At 43.0% G+C, this 12,594-nt stretch overlaps 1 protein-coding gene across 1 annotated transcript in view; it reads right to left on the bottom strand.

Annotated features, from left to right (window-relative positions):
• SOS1 (SOS Ras/Rac guanine nucleotide exchange factor 1) overlaps positions 1-12,594 on the bottom strand; it is a 453,501-nt gene that overhangs the window by 364,822 nt on the left and 76,085 nt on the right. Inside the window, exon 5 of the mRNA XM_069235148.1 lies at positions 7,811-8,020. Coding sequence (XP_069091249.1) covers positions 7,811-8,020 — 210 coding nt within the window. The remainder of the gene's footprint in view (positions 1-7,810; positions 8,021-12,594) is intronic.

Genomic DNA, 12,594 nt, shown 5'->3' with positions numbered 1-12,594 from the left:
ATAACGCATTGCCCTTGGACCGAGGGTGTGGGTATCTGGACGCGAAGTTTTGGCATTTTGCGTTTTCTTTTGTTGCAAATAGGTCTATTTTTGGTGTTCCCCAGCGTAGAAAGTAATCTTGTAGGATCTGGGGATGAATTTCCCATTCGTGTGTTTGTTGGTGATCTTGACTGAGATTGTCGGCTAATTGGTTTTGAATACCTGGGATGTATTGTGCTATTAGGCGAATGTGATTGTGAATTGGCCAATGCCAAATTTTCTGTGCTAAGAGACACAGTTGTGACGAGTGTGTCCCTCCTTGCTTGTTGAGGTAATACATTGTCGTCATGTTGTCTGTTTTGACAAGAATGTGTTTGTGGGCTATCAGTGGTTGAAATGCTTTCAATGCTAGAAAGACTGCCAACAGTTCTAGATGATTTAGGTGGAGTTGTTTTTGTTGAATGTGCCTTTGTCCCTGTATACTGTGCTGGTTGAGGTGTGCTCCCCAACCCATCATGGAAGCATCTGTTGTGATCACGTATTGAGGCACTGGGTCTTGGAATGGCCGCCCTTGGTTTAAATTTATAGGGTTCCACCATTGAAGCGAGAAGTGTGTCTGGCGGTCTATCAACACTAGATCTTGGAGTTGACCCTGTGCTTGTGTCCATTGTCTTGCTAGGCACTGTTATTAGGGCCGCATGTGTAGTCTTGCGTTTGGGACAATGGCTATGCATGAAGACATCATGCCTAGAAGTTTCATTACAAACTTCACCTGGTAGTGTTGGTTTGGCTGCATGTTTAATATTATATTCTGGAACGCTTGTACCCTTTGCAGACTTGGAGTGGCAATCGCCTTTTGTGTGTTGAGTGTTGCTCCCAAGTATTGTTGTATTTGGGATGGTTGTAGATGTGATTTTTGGTAGTTTATAGAAAACCCTAGTTTGTGTAGAGTTTCTATAACGTATTGTGTGTGAAGACGACACTGTTGCTGAGTGCTGGTTTTTATTAAGCAATCGTCTAAGTATGGGAATACGTGCATGTGCTGTCTCCTTATATGAGCGGCTACTACTGCAAGGCATTTTGTGAATACCCTTGGGGCTGTTGTTATCCCGAATGGTAACACCGTGAATTGGTAATGCACGCCCTGGATTACAAACCTTAAGTATTTCCTGTGAGAAGGATGTATGGGTATGTGGAAATATGCATCCTTTAGATCTAATGTTGACATGTAGTCCTGTTTCTTGAGCAAGGGAATCACGTCTTGAAGTGTTACCATGCGGAAGTGATCTGATTTGATGTAGAGATTCAGCGTTCTGAGGTCTAATATGGGTCGCAACGTTTTGTCTTTCTTTGGAATTAGGAAATACAGGGAGTAGACACCTGTTCCTTTTTGATGGTTGGGTACTAGTTCTATTGCTTGTTTTTGTAACAATGTTTGGACTTCTAGCTGTAACAGGTCTAAGTGTTGTTTGGACATATTGTGTGCTTTTGGGGGCACATCTGGTGGGAAATTTATGAATTCTATGCAATAACCATGTTGGATAATGGCAAGGACCCATGCGTCCGTAGTTATGTTTGTCCAGTTTTTGTAGTATGCAGTAAGTCTCCCCCCCACTGGTGTGAAGTGTTGGGGGTTTGTGACATTGAAGTCACTGTTTGGCTTGAGTTGTTTTAGGGCTTTGGAATTTCCCCCTTGCTTTTGGGAATTGTCCACCCCTGTATGATCCTCGAAACCCTCCTCTCTGGTACTGCCCCCGATAGGTGGGTCTGGCTTGTGAGGTGGAAGGCTCTGGGGTTTGGTACGAAACCCCCCTCTAAACTGTGGTCTTCTAAAAGTGCCTCTGCTTTGTGGGGAGTAGAGCGCGCCCATGGCTTTGGCCATGTCTGTGTCCTTCTTTAGTTTCTCAATTGCCATGTCCACCTCTGGCCGAAACAATTGTTCCTGGTTTAACGGCATATTTAACACAGCTTGCTGGATTTCCGGTTTAAAACCTGAGCTCCGTAACCATGCATGCCTGCGAATGGTTACCGCAGTGTTCACTGTCCGTGCTGCTGTGTTTGCCGAGTCCAGTGCAGACCTTATCTGGTTGTTGGAAATTGCCTGTCCTTCCTCCACAACCTGTTGGGCACGTTTCTGGTGTTCCTTGGGCAAGTGCTGTATTATATGTTGCATCTCGTCCCAGTGTGCTCTGGCGTAGCGAGCCAGTAGAGCCTGTGAATTGGCAATCCGCCATTGATTGGCTGCCTGTGCTGCCACTCGTTTGCCCGCAGCATCGAACTTCCGACTTTCCTTGTCAGGCGGTGGTGCGTCTCCTGATGATTGGGAGTTTGCCCTCTTTCTTGCCGCTCCCACGACCACCGAATCTGGTGTCAGTTGCTGTGTTATAAACACAGGGTCCGTTGGGGGAGGTTTGTATTTTTTCTCCACCCTAGGCGTGATAGCTCTGCCTTTCACTGGGTCCTGGAACACCTGTTTTGCGTTCTTGAGCATGCCTGGTAGCATTGGCACACTTTGATAAGAACTGTGGGTGGATGCCAAGGTGTTAAATAAGAAATCAACTTCTATTGGCTCCGCATGCATTGCTACATTGTGGAAAGTAGCTGCCCTTGATAATACCTGCATATATGCAGTGCTGTCCTCTGGAGGTGACAGCCTTGCCGGGTAACAGTCGGGACTGTTGTCGGAGACCAGTGCATCATATAAATCCCATGCATCCGGGTCATCCTGTGTCATCCCCGTGTGTGCGGGTGACTGCATTGGGGGTGTTGTTACCGGGGACAGCTGTGGTGAATGCAGTGGAGAAGGCTGTTGCGAAAACCTTGGTGGTGGTGTTTTGTCTCTTGCCACCTTTGCCTTTGGCTGTATTTCCGACTCCTGAAATGCTAGCTTTCTTTTTATTTTAATTGGAGGAAGAGTTTGTATTTTACCAGTCTCTTTCTGGATTTGCAGCCTCCTTTGAGTATGGTCTGGTTCTACCAAACTTAATTCCTGCTCAAATCTATGCTCTTGCATTTGGCTGGAAAGTCCGTGCTCTTCTGTGTAGGAGCCTATTTTCGGCTCCGAGGCTGCCTTTTTCGACACCGAAGGTTTCGGAACAGTCTTTTTCAGCTCTGAGGAAACCTTTTTCACCTTGGGTGTGTCGAACTCTCGGTGCCGAGATGGTTCGGAGCCGGTATCTCGACCGGAGTCGGATGTCTTCGGCTGTTGTGAGGCCTTTTTCGGTGCCGATGGTTGGTCACCGTGTTTTGGGGTTAAGCCATGGCCTGTTGGCGGTGGCATCCTCTTGGCCTTTATGATTTTGGAGTTAGTCTTGGCCGGGGCAAGTTTACTCATAGTTTTTTGCTGTGCTGTCAGTAGCTCACTTTCGGAGTCGCCCGAGTCCGATTCTTGTATGGAGATTCTTTCCTCCTCCTCGACGTTGATCTGTTCGGCCGGTGTCGACGCCATTTGAAGTCTTCTGGCTCTTCGATCGCGTAGGGTCTTTTTCAATCGAAATGCCCAACAGGCCTCGCAAGTATCCTCCCTATGTTCCGGTGATAGACACAGATTACAGACCAAGTGTTGGTCTGTATAAGGATACTTGGCGTGGCAATTTGGGCAGAAGCGGAAGGGGGTCCGGTCCATGAGTTTCGACGATGGACGCAGTCGGGCCGACCAGGCCTCGCTGAAGAGTGGAAGCCCCGAAGGGCTGCCGGAGCGCTTCTCCTATCGGTGTTGATGTACTAACACTAAACCGGTACCGAGCGCAAACAATACCGTCGAATTTTCGATAATTAGCTAACTTTCCCGATTCGAAATACGGAGCGAAGAGGAACACGTCCGAACCCAATGGCGGAAAGAAAACAATCTAAGATGGAGTCGACGCCCCTGCGCAATGGAGCCGAAAGGGAGGAGTCCCTCGGTCTCGTGACTCAAAAAGACTTCTTCGAAGAAAAACAACTTGTAACACTCCAAGCCCAACAATAGATGGCAGGATAATGCACAGCATGTGTATCTGCAGCTACACATGCCATCGAACATATATATGTGTGTGTGTGTGTGTGTGTGTGTGTAGTGCATTTACTTACCTCCTCTTGAAGGGTTGCCTTTGTAGTATTTTCTATTACTAATACTACCAACTGTTTTATTTCTTGTGTGTAAGTGCTGTGTGACTGTAGTGGTATTGCATGAGCTTTGCATGCCTCCTAGATATGTCTTGGCTGCTCATCCACAGCTACCTCTAGTAAGCCTGGCCTCTAGACACTGCCTACACTTTACTGAGAAGGGATATCTGGTCCTGGTATAAGGTGTAAGTACCATAGGTACCCACGACAAACCAGGCCAGCTTCCTACATTGGGAGGGAAGCAGTGGGATAAGCACTGGCAATTGCCTTACCACTCTTTCACTTGGTGCTTTCTGCAAGAAAGACCACTTACTAGCAGGGATAGTCTCTTAAAGTTTGGGTAAGAGAGGGGTTGGCATAGCCTCTGCTCCAAACATCTACAGAAAGAGACTAGAAGTTAGGGAGGTTAGGCACACCCTACATCACTCTAACAAGTCATCAGTGCCTAGCACATCCCAGAAAATGGATTCTCACCTTCCAGGAACTGAGGAAAGTTTGGAAGAGTAGGAACCGGAAGACATGGAGGAATCCTAATAAGACTGCTTCTTGGCCTGCTCCTCCAGGATGACCAGGAACAAGCTGGTAGCCAGAAGAAGGTAGAGGAGTCTACCCCTGTGTTAGAAAGAGAGGGTCTGAACACTGAGGAGGGTCAGGAGGGTCTCTTAAAGGATCACATGGTCTCTAGTTAACGCCCTAGTGAAGCTAGGAGCACTACAGGTAGGGCCAAGGGTGACCTTGTCAGTAGGGCCACCTTTGTTCCCAGAGGACTAGGGCAGGGGGTTACCTAACCCAGGGACTGATCCTCATCCTGCCACTCTCATGTCACCTCTGGGAACAAACTGCTCAACTCCAGATGACTCCTTAGATAGGGAACTTAGGAAACTAAGGCTGGAGGAGGCCAGGCTGAGGCTGCAGCAGCAACATCTAGCCCTAGACAGGGAGGCCTTGGCAGTGGAGAGAGAGCGGCAGGGATTGGGGTTAGCACCCCATGGTTTCAGCAGTAACTTTGGTTTCAGGGAACCTAGGGTCAGGGAGGACTCTCGATTCAAGAAATCTTAGTAAGGTTGTTCCCCCAAACAAGGTGGGGGATGACATCCAGAAGAGGTTTGCTGCTCTGGAGAGGGCCTGCAAAGTTCAGAAATTCCCCCAGAGACAGTGGGCTGCTATTCTTTGGCTCTTCTTCTCTGACAAGGGTAGTGATAGGCTTCTTACTGTCAGAGAGGAGGATGCTGATAATTACACAGATTTAAAGTCTGCGCTGTTAGAAGGATTTGGTCTTATCACGGAACCATACAGAATTAAGTTCAGGGAGACCAGGAAAGAGTCCTCCCAGAATTGGGTTGATTTTGTGGACTGCTCTATAAAGGCTTTGGAAGGCTGGTTATATGGTAGAAAAGTCAGTGACTGAGGGCTTGTATAATCTAATCCTGAGAGAGCACATTCTCAATAACTGTGTGTCTGATTTGTTGCACCAGTACTTGGTAGACTCAGATCTGACCTCTCCCCAAGAATTGGGAAAGAAGGAAGACAAACGGGCCAGAATAAGAGTGAGCAGAAAAGCTCATACAGGGGTGGGGTGACAAACATAAGAAAAAAGAAACAGGTAAGTCTCATGACAAAGGTAGGGACAAAGACAAAAGTAAAGACTCCTCATAAGGCCCACAAAACTCCTCTGGGGGTGGGTCTAAACCCTCTTACTCCTCTTCATACAGTAAAAAGCCTTGGTGCTATGTGTGCAGAAATAAAGGCCATAGGCAGGGACAGCTCCTGTCCTGGTAAAGGCCCTGAGCCTTCCACCACTACTACATCCACTTCCACTGCTAGTGCCTGTAGTAGTAGTAGTAGTAGTAGTAGTAATAATTGTGGTGGGACTACTGGTAGTAGTCAGCCCAAAAGTGTAGTTGGGTTCACCTTTGGGTCCATAGTGGAATCTGGGGTAGGTACAGAGAACCCTAAGACAGTTTCTGTCTCCCAGGGCGGCACTGGCCTTGCCACCCTAGATGCTTGTCCCCTTAACATGGGTAAGTAGAAGCAGCACATTCTGGTAAATGGTGTTGAGGCTGAAGCATACAGTGACACAAGTGCCAATGTCACCATAGTTACCGAAATGTTTGTGTCACCTGCACAACACCTACCTAGTCACAAGTACCAAGTCGCTGATGTGAATAACTTCACTCAGTCCCCCCTTTTAGCGTTAGTACACTTTAGCTAGGGTGGACTTACTGGACCTAAACAGATGGCAGACTCACCTAACCTACCTGTTGAGTGTTTCTTATGGAATGACCAAGAGACCCCAGATCAGGCTGAGGTAGACATCCTTAGCCATGCTGGGCATCCCCAAACATTTACTCCCTTTAATCTCCAAGCAGAATAAACAGCAAAGTGGGGAAGGAGCCCTGCAGCCTGGAATAATGACCCAGGACACTCCGAAAAACACAGGCAAGCAGGATACCAAATAATCCACTGCTCACCCTCCCACTAAGGACCACATTCCTCTGAGGGAGGATACCACCCCCAGGGTGGAGCCTGTACCACAGGAGCCAAAAGCTGTCACAGCTGAGCTCCCAGGGGTAAAAGTACCCCTGTGGAACGTACCTAAGACAGAAAAGCAAATTTGCCCTGTCTTGGTAAACATAACCACATGAAACTAGAACGGCACAAAGTAATGTAGTGCAACCATATATTTAGCCTCTAGAGGGCATAGGGCCTTACACATTTTTTTACCTAGTAAACTAATTGCAATACTAAGGCCCTTAGAACACAAACTACTCCAAGCTGTAAGACCAAAGTTCCAGCCATAAAAGAGCTTACAAAGGGACTGAATGCTGGGAGGGGTTATTATTTTGGGGTCCCCACTAACCTAGTGTGGGAACCCAGAGACAACCTACACAGAAAGAGTGCGACATGCTGAATGTTTTGGTGGTGGTCTCATATGGGAAAAAGTGTTTTGAAAAAGAATGCTCGCAAGGCATTATGGGGTGACTTTTCCGAGTGTATTGAATATTGTAGTATCGGCTCTCTCGCTATGCTGAGAGACCCAAGTTTAGGATTGCTGCGTTTTTTAATGAAGCATTTATCAATTATAAGTGTTCTTGGGAAAGCTATGGAGCGTGAAAGGAACAGCCAAAACAAATGACTGAACAGGTAACAGTGTGAACAATCTGACCAGTGCTCCAATACCGCCGAAAGAGTTTGCGCTGTTTGTGCTGCGAGTGCCATGGCGCACGAAGGGGAGAGACAAAAGAAAAAAATAGTTCACTCACACTGAAGCAGATCGGCAATCGTGCAATTATCCATGTAATGAGGTCAGTCAGCAAGGTGGTAACAAAACCACCCCAATGAGGGACAAACATAAAGCAACTACCAATGACATCAAGGGATATTTGAAAGACACACCAACAAACAAGTGAAAGTGATGGGCGTAAGGTGGGGATGGTTAAAATTCCACAATACTTACAACAGGTCACAGCGCTTGTGCGAGCGACCTAAAAATGTGCTCATCTTTCCAGATCATTTTGCCTGTGTTTGGGCTTCACAGGGAAAGACTGAAGCACCAGAGTTTTTAACAACTGTCTGTGTTTGGCAGCACCAAGCAAGAAATGCTAGCCATGGCTTACTATTATGAAAAGGTATTTTAATAAAAATATTCAGAAAGCATACCTCAAAGCAGATCGAATTTAACTGCCAAACAAAAACATTCATGATATACAAAGTTTGATATACTTACATGAGGTGAAAATAATTTAGAGTTGGAGACAAAAGGTTCTCTAAAAACTTTGATAATAAGATTAAGTTCCCTTATATATTGCCGAACCTCAGCCATGAAGGACTTGACCATGTCGTAATATGTCTGTTCTCCCAATGTGGAAGGTTCTTCATCATTTAACGATAACATACTAAGATCTTCCTCATCTTGATGGAACATATCCATTAACACCTGAACACAAAATGTAGTTATTGTTAACACCTGCACACAATGCAATCATGTTTGGCGAAATATTGTAAAGCTTAACAAACATATATGGTTATTGCATTTATTCCAAGATGAGTGGTGATTTGTTAATCTTGCATTGTCTTGGCAACATGTGAGGAAAATGTGGCTCTCTGGAGCACTTCAATTTTTTAAAGATTTATAATTGGGTACTAAACTTTTGATGTCCACAACAGCTATCAGGTTGGCAATACGGCTGCCACACAGCCCTAATTTTATTTTTTTATCCTAACCATAACATAAGTCGCTTTTAGTGGCTATTAACCAGAATCAGGTGAACCTTGAGAGAAAGTATGGCAGTAAGGAACGTAAAATGGTTTCCTATGCAATAACATAGTAACGCTAATTTCTGATCTAGAGAATCAAATTGAAAACCTTCTCAGATGTCGAACATACTTGTAGAGACATTAGGAAATAAAGTTAATTGGGAAAATAAGAAATTATTTTCCACCTCCCAAATGTTTTAACAACCATTCTCAGAGATTTAAAATCAAGTGGGCAAAAGCTAGTGTAAAACATTTGGGTGTAAATGTGTCCAGATAAGCTAATAAAAGTACCAATATCAGTCATGGGGTAGAGAAAGTAGAGCGACTTGCACTTCTCATTGGGGGGACAATTGTGCACGAAAAATGGGAGTATTATCCATGCGGCTTTTGATTTGTAGAATGCTGTCCCCACCAATGTTTGCAGTTGGTACTAAAGATACTGGGGCCTTATATGTGGAGGAGGAGGTAAGTGAGCAAATCTAAGACTGAACCTTTGTTTGAGAGAGGAGAGAGAGAGAGAATTTAGTTTCCCAACCTGTACAAAAGATAGTGCTTCTATTCTCTAGGCAATACAATTTTGTGTTAAACAGTGACGTGATCTAGAGAGATGGAACATACACAGATAAAATTTTAGGAGTACTTCCAACAATTCCCTCCGATGTGAAAAATTGGAAAGGCTGCATTACAAATCTTAAGTGAAACTATGTTTTTGTGGTAAGGCTTCCGGTGGGGACAATATGATCTGTGTTAGTCAGAAGAAGCTGTATTGGGAAACATGTCTTAAATCAAGGTAGGAATCTTTAAAGTCAAAGACGTCTATCAAGTCTCACTTTTCAGACTTTGATTGTTAATGGATTACCGGTTCATGAATGATCCAAGTAAGTAGTGTGAATAACATGTTTAACTACTTAGCTGGCACGAACATTTTATGCCAAATATTCCAACTTTATATAGGTTTTTGTGTTCTGCTCATCTATCAGTAAACGTCTTGCAGAAAACAGTTTGAAGTAGGCCACTTCCTGACAACACTCGTGGGGAAAGAGAGATCACTACAATCAGAATCTTGGTGAAATCATTTGGGGTAATTTTCGTTGATCAATACTGATGCAGGGTAGACCTAGAACCTTGTTACCTAAAGTAAAGAATGGCATGATGGGAAATTCTACAGCTGGATGGCAAGAACTGAGCTGATTTATCTGAATGTATGGTTTGCTTATGATTCTCCAGTTAGGCGTACATTTTATTTCGATCACCAAATATGCTCAAATGTGATTGTTTTAAAACACCTATTTGCTTTTTATGAAAACTGCAAGATCCTGTAATGTGAAGGAAATGGTCATGGGCTTACTTCTACCACTCTTTCCTTGGAGATGCCCTGGACCGTAAATAGAGTTCTCCCTTTCAGGGTCAACTATGTCAGACGAATCACCATGTGTTTGAATGTATCTCATATCCAGACTTTAACAGCCTTTGAAAAAGGTTCAGGTACTGTACATTTCTGGATAATGTTCTAGCATGTCTGCAGGTGATGAATCGCAATGGGCATTATTTTGCAGTGACTCCCAAGTCAAACTGGTTCTAATTCATTTTATCAAAGTTCAAAAAGTACGATACAGAGAAGAGCAAAAACGTTTAGGCATTATCACATACCTACTGATAAGCTTAAGTAAAGAAAGCACAAATAGAATATAAGAATACTCTTAGATTAGAAAGTTTATTATTTTCATTCTTAATAGGGTCAAATGTATCAAGTTGCATAGAATGGTAATCAAATAGGTTGTGGCAGTTAGTGAACTCTTAAATTCTAGTCTAAATTCTCTGGTTTGCATCATTCTAGAGGGTCAATGGGCTTCATTTATCTCTGAACAACCTGTGTGGTCCTCTTAAACTGAAGCTATCCCTGTACATCCCATTAATAATCCAGAAATGCTGAACCGTTTATATGTGTATATATGATAAGAGATACAGTTAAACGTTTACAATTAAATAGAGTAACAGGTCCAGACAACATTCCTGCAATCATTTTAAAGACAAATGTAAATTGCTGGGTAGAAATTCTGGTCCCACTTTTTCAAATGGATTGTTCTAATTGGGCCTACCTCCGATTCATGGTGTAGAGCTGTGATGAAAAAGATCATGTTAAAGGGGATCAATACCAATACCAAAAATTACAGGTTACGTTTTACGCATGCTACTTATAAAAAATGTCCTACTATTTTGTTGCATCCATTTGAGGTGTGGGTCTTTGATTCAAATCTTTCACTTTTAGAACAATCAGGATTCTGTGAAGGCCACTCCACCACTAATCACTGTTTTGTGCTGTGGGCTTTATTGCGGAAGTCAAAATAGCTGAATAAAAGACAACTCTTTGCTTCACTAGTGTCTGCGCAGCTTTTGATTCAGTGAACTCAAGCCAACAGGGGAATAGATTAGAACTGCAGAAAATACCCCAAGGACTCCCTCTTAATAAGGACTTGCATACATCAAATTGGGGTCAGACAGAGCTCGATCGCTCTAGCAGACTGTCCAAAAGACAAGCAATATATAATGGTCTGAAGCAGGAATGTGTACTGCCCCCCCTGTCTATTTGGGGGTTACTTAGTGGCTCATCCTGAGACACCGCAATGGTCTAAGCCATCCTCTTTGAAAACAGGAGATGTCTGCATGCCTTGGTTGCTTTATGCAATTGATCTAATCCTTCTGGATTATACAGCGGCAGGATTACAGTGCAAACCTAACTGTTTAATTTGATTTTGTAAAACCAATTTTATGATGGTAAATAATGAAAAAAACTAAAATTATGGGTTTTGGTAAACAATAAATAAATAATTCCTGGGTTTTAAACAATGGTAAAGTGGAAGAGGTTGGCTCCTATAGGTATATGAGCATATTATTTAGTAGAACATTATATTGGAAAGATCATATACATGCTTTAAAGAACATAGCTTTACCAACCACGGGCTCTCTAGTAAAATTTAATTGGAGGTTTGGGGAATATTTTCTTTTTCCTTTAATGAAGACCATGGAAATGAAAGTCCCACTAATGGTTCTTTTGTGGATCCGAAGTAATAGCTCTAGACAGCATGTGCACACTTGCCTGTGTGTAACTAATAAAGGTGCATGTAGGATCATGCCCTAAATCTTTCAAAGGGATTGTTGATAAAGGGTATTTGCCAGTAAATAAAGCTCACTTTCTGGGATGAACAGGTGGGAGGCCATCTTCTGAGATACATACAAAAATTGTGGTGCAGCGAACATGAATTAACATTTTTTGTCTTTGCTGGGAGGATGCCTTGGGAAGTGAAAGTGGACTGACCTTTAGTCAAGATCCACTGATGAAAGCTTTAAGACTTTCTGCATTGAAGTTGTTCTCCAAAATGGATTATGAATCTCTCTCAAATAAGATATCAATTTTATTTATTTTAGCACTATTGGGAAGTGACAGTGTCTATCACAACTGTTTCATCTTACTTGACCCTCAAGTAAGATCTAAGGTACTAAATCTAAGGACAGGTTGTAATGCCAGCGATTCTCTTGCAGAGCTCTAGGCACTTGTACGGGAAAGAAACAGATTATGTAACTTGAATACAAAATGTTTTGTCATACTTTTTTACAAAACAGAATTCTTGAATTCCTGAATTGGTGGAAAAAGTTCTTAAAAGGGTTGTTGGCAAAGGCTGACCCTGAAGAATTGGAGCAGATAGGGTGAAAAAAAAAGTGAGGAGAATGTTACTGTATACTAAGTGCATAGTTCTTGCTATCCTCACAATCAAGCACAAGTTAGCACTGTTACTGCAATAGTGAAGCAGAATACGAAGAGAACAGTGGAGAGATTATGTGGCTAGCTTTGAAGTGCTGTCCTGACTGTATGCGCAGGTTAAGTTAATTTAGTAATAATTGTAATTTCTGAGCTGAATACTGTGTCTAATGTTTTGTTCCTTTTTTATGGAAGTACAATAAAAAATACAAGCTATACAAAACAGACTTTATTGGTAAAATATGGAATTCATAGTCAACAGTTTAGTTAGTTCTTTAGCACACACAAACTTTCGAGGTGTTCTCAAGGGTGTTGTGGGATTTATAATTTCTGTAAAAGTGAAACCATATTTTAACTTAAAAGGAATAAAATGTTTTTAAATTGTAATATTTAAGTCACTATTGCGAATCTTAATCGATTTGAGTGTTTCTTTTTATGTATCTCGGTGCCTGGAGTTTTATAGGCAAATGACTCAAACATATTAATAATCTGAATCT

Source organism: Pleurodeles waltl, chromosome 5 (assembly GCF_031143425.1).
Source record: "Pleurodeles waltl isolate 20211129_DDA chromosome 5, aPleWal1.hap1.20221129, whole genome shotgun sequence".
Classification (NCBI taxonomy): Eukaryota; Metazoa; Chordata; class Amphibia; order Caudata; family Salamandridae; genus Pleurodeles; species Pleurodeles waltl.
Note: the sequence above shows the minus strand (reverse complement) of the source record. Positions and strands in the feature narration are given on the sequence as shown.